Source organism: Festucalex cinctus, chromosome 17 (genome assembly GCF_051991245.1).
Source record: "Festucalex cinctus isolate MCC-2025b chromosome 17, RoL_Fcin_1.0, whole genome shotgun sequence".
NCBI lineage: Eukaryota > Metazoa > Chordata > Actinopteri > Syngnathiformes > Syngnathidae > Festucalex > Festucalex cinctus.
Genome location: NC_135427.1, coordinates 11,351,272 through 11,361,945, shown reverse-complemented (window position 1 = coordinate 11,361,945; position 10,674 = coordinate 11,351,272). Strand labels below are relative to the sequence as shown.

At 41.4% G+C, this 10,674-nt stretch overlaps 1 protein-coding gene across 1 annotated transcript in view; it reads right to left on the bottom strand.

The window, feature by feature from the left end:
* The window catches only part of adrb1 (adrenoceptor beta 1), a 29,608-nt gene extending 19,033 nt beyond the window's left edge, over positions 1–10,575 (bottom strand). Inside the window, exons 1-2 of the mRNA XM_077502266.1 lie at positions 3,956–10,575; positions 1,685–1,862 (exon numbers count right to left, since the gene is read on the bottom strand). Of these exons, the coding sequence (XP_077358392.1) occupies positions 6,362–7,612 (1,251 nt within the window). The 5' untranslated portion in view covers positions 7,613–10,575 and the 3' untranslated portion in view covers positions 1,685–1,862; positions 3,956–6,361. The remainder of the gene's footprint in view (positions 1–1,684; positions 1,863–3,955) is intronic.
* Between the last annotated feature and the right edge of the window lie 99 nt (positions 10,576–10,674).

The window sequence follows — 10,674 nt, the reverse complement described above, 5'->3', positions numbered from 1 at the left end:
TGTAATGGTTGTTTTTTTTTTTCCACCTGCAGTGAATGTCATAAAATGGAACTACTGTGTGCGCCGAGGCAGATTTTGATTCCTTTTTGTTGTCGAGGCAGATTTTGAGTCCTTTTCTCCCCAAAAAGGAGCGCAGTCGGCAAAGCTGGAGGTCATACAGCACACTGTGTAGTAGGATTTAAGCAAAGATTTGCTGCATAACATCAAAACAAGTTAACGTGCACTTTTTTTTTTCATACTAATGTTGGTTAACTTAAAAATATTAGCATTTCATCCATACTGTATGTGGCCTTTCCATCTTACTTTCAGCGGGTGTCATTTTCTATTCTCCTCCCCAGTCGGCTGCAGGCGCAGTGACACGCGGCAGCTTGATACTGCGTAACCATTTCAAGTCGCCGGGAGGCTATTTTTAGCCGGCTGATAAAATGCCGACTCTCCTCCCCGGGCTTTGGATGACTACACTTGAAAATGGCCAAAGCCGCCTTTTTCCTGATGGGGGCTCTCTGTGGAAACAGATAACCGGCACCAGGTGCCTTTCAAACTTTTTACACCAAGGGACCCCCTCCAAGTCCCGTCGTCATGACTACCATTTAAGTAGCATCGTATTAGCTTAAGTTTTCATCTAAATCAAGACCGAGATTTTATGCAGAATAAGCACGTTTAATATTATTGTAAGCCACTGTAACGTAATACACAATGTACTTAAATATAGGAAAATTTTAAAATCTGTCAGTAAATTAAAAAAGAAGCTTTTCTTCGTTTAACTATTCCACGCACTGCCACAACGAAAGAGAAAAATTGTTTGTGATCATGTGATAAATTCCACATTTTAGCATGATAGATTTCACGGTTTAACGGGATAAATTTCAACATTACGACATGGTACATGGTTGAAACTTATAATGTGAAACTTACTGCAATTATGTTAAATTCATATAATCTTATGTTAATATGTTAATTTATTTAATCTGTGTGTAAATGTGAAACATATAACGTGAAATATATCATATGAAAACAACTCATTTGCTCCCAAAAACATATAAGTTTTTTCAAATGTTCTAAGTGTCCCAAAGATGTATTTATACTTTTTTGTTTTGTTTTTTATACTAGAGCATACAGAAGGCTTTGATGCAGCCTCTCAACTGCAAAGAACGGTTGCAGAAATGGTAGTTATTACACAAACAGCCAGCAGGTGGCAGCAGAGCAAAGGAGATCAACCAGAGCCATGTAGAAAAAAGCTCAATTACAATTCTGAATCGATTTGTGAAAATTGATTAAATTTAGCTATATTCTAATGCTAATTGCTGCAAAACTGAAACAGATAGAAACATACTTTTTTCCTGATGAAAGAAGAGACTTTAATTTTTCTTTTGATAGCCTTCTTGTTTCTATAGCAATAGAGCACATATTCTGTGGGCCTTGCAAAATCAGTCAAAATCCAGTAAAACAGCCGGGAGCGAACAGGATTGCTTCTGTGAAAATGGCTGGGAGCGGATGAGATAAAGGCGCTGAACGCAAGGTACCGAGTTTTTGCAGATTTGCGACCCTTCTGGCGAAAAGCGTAATGCAAGCAAGCCAGCGATGTGCACACGCCCAGAGTGCCGAGACGTTCGTTAGTGGCAGTTTTATTGAGCATTGCTCATCATAAATAGACCCTATCGCATTTTTCGTGACAAGGTCGTACCTTTTTAGCAAGAAGAAAGCAAGCTGAGGGTCCCGTTTCATCCTCGTAGGTCTTTGCACCGACTCCAATAACGTGATCCACATCCTCCCATGACGCGTGTGGGGACACCTCCCGTTTCATGTCGCCAAAGTTTCGGCAGGCCGATGGTTGAACAAGGAACCACAGTTGCAACATGCCCCTTTAAATTTGTCATGAAACATGAAATGTATAAGTTCAAAATGTGACACATTATGATCTGAAACTTGCCATGTTATAATGTGAAATATATCACATTATGTCGCATTGCACAATCACAAAAATTACCGGTATGTGAAATTTTTAAAACATGTAATTTATTACAGTATAATGTCAAATTTATCACAATAAAACATGAAATTTCACATTGTGTGCCAAAGTTTTATTTGTATTCGACTTTTTTTTTTTTTCTTTCCTTCCATTTGTTGTGTGTTCGTTCGGACTATTTTCAAATCACGAAAAGTCAACACCCATGTAGAAGAATATCCGTCCCGCCGCTGACTGAATTTCCCAATTATGCGCCGAGCTCGCTTCCACTTTGTGCTCCTTTCAGCTGGAATTTGACCTGATTCCCGAGCGTTGCAACAGACGGCAGCCGCCGGCCGGGATAAGAAGAAAAAGAAAAAAAATCTGCCGTTTGTCTAATGATCTGTGAAATTGCAGCAAACATTTGCGTTAATAGTTGATATGTTGCGGTGCGTGGCCGAGCCGCCCTGTGGCTGAACGCGAGGACATGTTGGTACACAATTGATGAGCGACTCGACTCGCGCTGCTCACTGGCTGCTCTTTGAGCGTGCGCGAGCCAGATAAGCGTAAGAAGTCAAAGCTTGTGGGTCGCCGGAGCGCAGGAGAGAGACTTTGACACTTTCTCTTCCATCATGTGCTGCCTATTATGCAAATAGTGGGGAAAAAAAGATGCAGCGGCTGTAGCCAGTTCAAAGAGACCGTATACAAACAACCAATATCACATTGAATATTAATACATAGGGGTGTCAAAATTAGTGTGTTCATTTTGAGTTAAGTTCTTTAATGCCACAAAGCGTGTACTGTGGGAATTCCAGTCGCAACTCAGCAGACACGGCCACGTCAAAATTTAGCAGTAATAAATGTAGTAATAATGCACATATTTGTGGAAATTGGTGTCAAGTTGTATTTTACAATTTAAAAAAAGTGCCGAATTTCACAAGTTACTTCATGTTACAGATTAGATAGCTCTTAATATGAAAAGAAAAATGCACTGAGCTGTCACTGTCTTACAAATACAATTATGCCATCTCGTGGCAGAAAAATGACCAACACAAATCAATAACTTTTTTTTTATTTTTTTTAAGTACAGTGCATCTTTTTAAAATTTAATTTCAATGACTAAAAGTTGCAGCCCTATTTCTATTTAACATTTGTTCTACTTTTATGTTATGAGACCTTAGGGGGAAAAAATATTTGTACATTTAGAACAGACATAAAATTTGCAATTAATTGTGTTAACTACTGAAGTCATGCGATTAATTCCGATTAAAAATTGTAATCGCCTGACACACCTACGTATAATAGATTTTTTTTAAAGTCTCTTTTTACTGATATAAAACACAGCAAGATAAATTTCTTCTGTGACCTTTAACCAGTACCACTAAATGAAACATCTTTTTGAGAGGGAAAATCAAATGAAATTGAGAATTTAGTTGCAAAAATATTCACATCCTCTTATAACTGGGGTGTGGTTCAGAATTAACACATTCCATTGCATGAGTGCCACCATTTAAAGTGTCTCTTACTGCTGATAAAGGGTGTATGTATTCTGCCTATCTATTTTCGTTGCTCACTAACTTCTCTGCCCCCCCTCATATTACAATTTTAAATGAAAACAATGTGAAGATGCCTCAGAGAAATCAATGTATTCAAGTTAGGCGGGCTAAGTGAGTGGCAACGTAAGATGGTGTCGTCACTTCTCCCAACAGGAGCGGCATTGATAGTAGAGAATCCCGCTGGATATTCCATACTTTTTTTATCTTTTCTTTTTTTTATTTTTTTTTTAATGATGCAGTTGTCCTCCATAATAAGAGCGGGACGAGAGTAATTTTTACCGGGAATTGAATGGGACAGGATTATTATTATTATTATTATTTACTAATTGTCCAGGGCAGGATTTTTTAGACCCAGCTAATGCTAATGCTAACACTAGCGCACTTTCGTAGGTAGCAGGAAGAGTCAAACGTCGCCAGTAAGGAATGTTACACATTAAATGGTGATGCCACTCACCTCTCAGACACGCACACTTGGTAGGGAAAGGCACAGATTCAATAACCCTTCTTGAGGGGTCGTCAATCTCTATCGACAGCAAAACACCGGTCCCGTCGGTCACTCACTCTCTCCCACTCTCTCCCTTCTCGCTTGACCACGGCGCCAAAAGTCACAAGGACCCAAATTTAGCTGCTCGAACAGTGCCTGCCAGAAAAGAAAATATTCGAGTCTTTTGTACAATTTCTTAACTTTGCTCTCGCAAGATGAATTCTCGTGGTATTTGTGAGTATCCATCAGGTTAACAATTTCTTAATGAAGACGTCATTTATGGTATGAAAAGGAATAATAATCATAAAATGTGCTTTTTCATCCCCAATGATATGAACTGTATCTCAGAGCAACACATAATGAGCTTTAAAATAAACAACCCGAGGATTCTGACTTCATGGACTTGTTAGTGTGCACTGCCTGTTTCATTATGAAATGTGTTATTCTTCAAAATGCAAATGATGAGTGGCTCCATCTGTGAGCGCCCTCTGTTAATCAACGCAGACATCCTGCCAAGAAAACAACCGTTAATAATAATAATCAAGCTCTGTTTTCTTTGCCAAGAAGTCATCAATGACGTGAGTCGAGTCCATTCACAAAGTTCCCTTTGCCAAGCCCGAATCTGATCGAAACCCAATTGAGCATCTGTGGGGCTGCAAAGTTCTGGCACAATCTAGACATTTTCACTTGGGGGTGTACTCACTTTTGTTGCCAGCGGTCAATAAAACCCAAAGAGACAATTAACTTTTTTTTTTTTTTATTCCACAGAACACTCAAACAGCATGTCAAGCCACATTCAACACGATTTGGGAATCGAACCCACAACCTCATGTGCAGAAATAAATATGTAACATTTTCATATAAACAAATTTGGCTGCAATTGCACTTGTTGAAGGCTGTGAGGTAAAACACAATATGAGTTTAAATACAATATGCACACACGTACAAACTATACAACACATCCTTACTGTCCAGTTAGTGAGAACTATCGTCATTGCCAGTCGCTTTACACGTCATATCTTAAAATTAATTGACAGAAACAAAGTAAAAGTGCGCTCTTTGGACCGTTATGAATCATTAGTGGGCATTCATGAAAAACCTAATTGAGAACAAGAGTGGGCTAATGGCAATTTTTTTGTCATGTAGTATAAGTGAACGTTCATGAAATAGTTAATGCATGTTTGGATTTTGACCTATTAAACTAAATGTTTAATGGCAGGAGCCAGAAAACAAAATGAAAAGGAAAAACGGAGTTAGTCTACTCTGGTTCTTAATAGTTCTTTTTTTTTTTTCTTGCACAAAAAAACCTACTAAATTATTATGGGGTCAGGCTGTTATTTTTAACCTTAGCTAATTAAAGTGAGATGTTTCAGGGGCTCTTATGAAGTTAAAAAAAAGGGAACAAGGATAAAATAGTTTGCCAACATTCCACCAATAAGTTCACATTTTTCAATGACATTTAATATTTTGAAAGTAAGACCAAATATGTCAGTGTTTGACTACTCTCTGTGCTTTTTTTCCCATATTAAATTGATGTGGCATCAGGTTAAATGGAGATTTGGCCCATTGTTGAAAGTGAAAATTGAGTGAAAACTAAGTTCAATATGTTTTACGGTGCCGGATCAATCAATATTTGTTTGGCCCATGAAATTTAGACAGAAATTTCACTTAATTGATCCAAGAAAATACTAAAAATAATGTACCTTTGTTGATCTCGTAATGGTAAGTGAGCTCCCTCTTGTGGTACGTGAAAGAATCACTGCTTAAAGTACAGTTGTGTTTGACTGTTTTTAATTTCTACCATTTAGGTAAAAATGTAAATATGTAAAATACATTTCAATTGAGTAATTAAGTATATATATTTTTTTATTTTCAGTTTTTTTCCTTAGGCGGTATTCCGTGAGACTGCTTATGTAAAATATGTGCCTCGGCTCAAAGGTTTTATGCAATTTCACTTAATCGGTCCCCCGAATATTACTCATGGCGAATAATGTATATTTGTTCAGCTAGCCAGCGATATATAGTGACATTCGGAGAAAAAAAAATGGTTCTTCCTTTTTCTTCCTTTAAATCCGTGATAGCTCCCCCCAGTGGTGCATGAAATAATCACAGCCTAAGTCAAGTCGAGTTGAAGTTCAATACATTAGCGTTTAATAATCTTTTTGAAAAAAAATTATATCTTTATCAGTATATATATTATTTATTTATTTACGTTTTCTTTGGCGTGTGCCATATGTGCCTTGGGTCAATAAAAGTTGCCCTATCTGGTTCAAAATGGGTCTTCAGCACTTCAGGATTTTAAATAATACACATTGGCTCTTTCATGATCACACTTGTACGCTCAAAAGAAAGAAAGTAAAAGAGTCATGTTGTGAGTCAGAAATGGGACTCGCAGCGAGGCAGCTTCCCGGTTCCGGCCAGGCTGCTGTCGCTGTTGTCCATCCCGGTGCAGTCCGTCCACAGGCCGAGAGTCCCTCCGCCCCCGCCGGTCTCCAGCGACGACGCCGCCACCAAGCCGGCCGAGTAGCGGCTCAGGTCGCACGAGCTGACGTGCAGCATGCGCTCCCTCCTCGGCCGGGGCCGGCGGCACAGCAGCCTTTTGAACGCCCTGCGGAAGTCCGGACTCCGGCAGTAGATGACCGGGTTGAAGGCCGAGTTGGCGTAACCCAGCCAGTTGAGGAAGACGAACAAGTCCTCGTCCACCAGCTCGGCGCCGAAAACGCGCACCACGTTGACCACGAAGAAGGGCAGCCAGCACAGGGTGAAGGTGCCCATGATGATCCCCAGCGTCTTGAGCGCCTTGTGCTCCCGGAGCGCGGCCATGCGCGGCGGCTTCCTCTTGCAGCGCGTCCCGCTGGCGTGGATGTGGAAGCGGCCCTCGCAGCGGTCGATCTTCCGCAGCTGCTGCTTGGCTTCGCGGTAGACGCGCGCGTACACGAACACCATGACCACCAGGGGCAGGTAGAAGGACACCACGGACGAGGCGACGGCGTACGCGCGGTTGGTGACGAAGTCGCAGCACGCTGGGTCGTCGTAGCACGCCGCGTGCGCGCTATCCCGGGACCAGTGCATGAGGATGGGCAGGAAGGAGACGAGCGCCGAGACCCCCCACACGGCGCACACCGCCGCCTTGGCCCGGGCTCTGGTCAGCAAGCTCTGGTAGCGGAACGGCGCCGTGATGGCCACGTAGCGGTCCACGGCGATGACGCACAGCGTCTCGATGCTGGCCGTGACGCACAGCACGTCCACGGAGATCCAGAACTCGCAGAAGAACGAGCCGAAGTCCCAGGCGCCGCGCAGCTGCAGCGCGGCCCCGAAGGGCACCACCAGGACGCCCATGATGAGGTCGGCGCACGCCAAGGACACCACGAACACGTTGGTGCGGGTTTGGAGGCGCTGCGTCCGGGCGATGGCCACGATGACCAGCGCGTTGCCCAGCACGATGGCGAGCACGATGAGCGCCATCAGGAGGCTCATGCCCGCCACCCACTCCTCGGACGCGGACGGACGCACGCCGCCGCCGCCGGGTTCCGTGACGTTGCGGGGGTCCACGGCCCCCATGGCGGGCTCCCGTCGCGCGCCAACTCCATCTGGAGCTCCGCCGGCTGGAGCTCCGGACGACAGCATCGAGCAGGGATGTCAATCGGCGGGGACGGTTGCGTCATGGATGCCGGCCAATCAGGGGGCTCTCATCATTTCCAATGTAACAGTGTTTCCCCGTGGAGCCAGGGGCGTGCAGAGGGCGGGGCCAACGGGGCCGTGCCCCCCCAGCATGGTTTCAAATTAGGGGATTAAAACAAGTTTGGGTTTTAAAACTTTGGCTAGGGTTTCAAATTCAGGTTATGTTTCAAAACGGAGTTTTAAACAGGTTAGGGTTTCAAAATGGGCTTTCAAATGAGTTTGGGTGTTAAAGTGGGGTTTTAAACAGATTAACGTTTTAAATGGGTTAGGATTTCAAATTTAGGGCATGCAGAGGGTGGGGCCACAATCCTCGAGAGTCGTGGTGTGGCATCAATTTAATAATAATTATTTTTTTTAATACCAAATACAATTATTACTTTGTGCTACATTTGAAATAAATAACGGCGCACTCACCTATTTGACTTTTGACTCACCATTTCAAATGCCCGAAAGCGTGTGCAAGGCTGTTTTGCCTGTATGCCGTAAATTATTTTTATTTTTACGTACTGTCTACAGCAGAGTTGGGTAACCCACTGTACTGTAGGGGCTGGCATTTGAGCCATACATAAATACATTTAACATTTTTTATTATTAAAACAAAACAAAACAAAAAAACCCTAAGGCGCAATGTTACGAGAAGAAAACTATTCTAACCTAATCATTCAGGCATCTAAATAAAATTTCATTCTGTAATTGACCTTGTGAGATGCAATTTCTACAAATGACAAGTTTGTTTTTTTAAAGAAGACAACATGATGGCTTATGTAAAGCGCACCTTATGAAACACTCGCAGATGGAAGGTGGTGGTGCGTGCGCTGATTAGCGTTCCCTCGACCATGTGAACCCGATGACACGGTGCCGGAGGGGAGAGGGTGAGACAGAAAGACAAAGACAGAGCACTTGACCCAAACATAGCACAAGCTGCTATACAGTGCAGCCTTGTATAACGGCCAGTATTCCCGAGCCTCCTGAACGCACCTCCAGGCTATTGTGCAGAACAGGACGATTTATGAAAAGTGAAGCTCTATGATAAGGATAAAACTGCCACATGACAAAAACAAAGGATGAATGGCTATAAGTGTATATCCAGTACAGTACTGTATATTTATTCCTGCTTTGTTAATTTGTTTTGCTGTTTTTTAGATTTTTTTTTTCTGTTTTTCAGAATTAGTTTTTCAGATTAAGCTTTTTGTTCTTTCTTTCAGAATTGTTTTTACAGACTATTTTTTTATGACAGAAAACTATATTCCATTAAAAAAAAATGAGGTACTGTACATCTGAGGGAAAAATATCAGTTGCACCCAAAAGCTGAGTACCATTGGTGCCAGTATATTACGTACACTTAATTAAGCAAAATATTCTAAGGGATACACGCAAAATGTTTAGTAGGCCTTTAGTCAAATATTGGCTAAACAACAAATGTAAGAGATACCATCCATGCTTCGATGAAGTCAACGAATGACACAAATAAAGTCACAATAGCGAGCGAATAATGCAAGTTTACCACGTGAATGTTATTCTCGACAAGCTCCTTTTGACTCATTATCTCTTCTCCTGGTAATATAGGACCACTTTGTTGCGGTAATGATATACACGCACGCAGTGGTTATGTAATTGGCCACGAAACTGCATTTTGTGCTTCAGCTGAAGAGAGTTCACAGTCAACTTTTAACATTTAAACCACTTAATAGCTTTGAGGCAACTTTTAAAAGCCTGCCTGACCTTTCCACACGCTGTTGATTTTAGAGTGCAGCGATCAAAAAAAAAAGAAGAAGAACGAAAATACGTTAGCATTGTTTCAAGGATTGTGTTTTTCAGGTCCTTGTGTGCATATATTTTGTTAGCATATGCCAGGTGCGTCCAAACTACGGCCCGGGGGCCATTTGTGGCCCGCAACATATGCTAAAAATGGTATTTGAATCAGTTCAAATAAAATAAACAAAACAAAAATGTTTGCAGATGGTCAAAGTAAGAAGGGAGGGTATCGAAAAACAGGTGTCATTAAAGGTTATTTTGGTTAACTAAAACTAATGAAAAAAAAAAAACAACTAAAATTATATATATATATATATATATATATATATATAGTTACCAAAACAAAATAAAAATGTTTTTTTAAAAACAAAAACTGAAACTACATTTTATGTTTACAAAACTAACTAAAACTAACTATAATTATAGCGAACACGTCCATTGTTTTAGTCTTTGGTAATTAATGTAATGCACGAGCCTTTGGGGGATGATTTTAAATATGATTTTTAGTAGATTTATTTTGATATAAACCGGAATAATGTTTGAAAGTATGTCACACAGAAGTGACGTCATCTAGCAGCAGCCAATAGAAAAGCACCTTCAGATGACGTTGCTCCCATGGTGTTTTTTAAATATTGCGCACAAGTAATACACATCTAAAAAAAATAAAAAATAAAAATAAAACTAATACTAATACTGAAACTAAATAAACTAAAACTAATCATTTTTTAACCACCCTGAAAACTAATAAAAACTAACTAAAATGAAAAATTCCAAAACTATAATAACCCTACTGCCATTACAAACAAATTGGTTTATATACTGTAGCATTTTTCTAAATATGGGATATAGGGACCACAACTGTTTTAGGCATGCATTGTACAGCTTTTTTTCCAAAAGTTGTTTTGACAGACAGAGTTCTTACATATCAAAATCCCTCAGGAGGCAGAGGCACCAGCATTCCGGCCTGCCTTGTGTTTGCTTACGTCACAGACACCAAAGATAAATGACTGGGTCGGAGGGCGTGTCGTCCCCCTTGAGAACATCACTGCGATTAAGACAAATTGAATAACAGCAAAAATCCACCCGGGTTCTTGCTTTGACACAGCAGTGGTCCCTGAATGTTTTCCAAACCCCGCAGGGGGGCAGGGCACGCACCCCAGGGGGACCCCAGTTGCGAGGACACCTCTCACACCCAGAGGCCCATCTCAGCCCCACCGAAGTGATCTGATAGGGGCCCCAATAGGACCATAAGG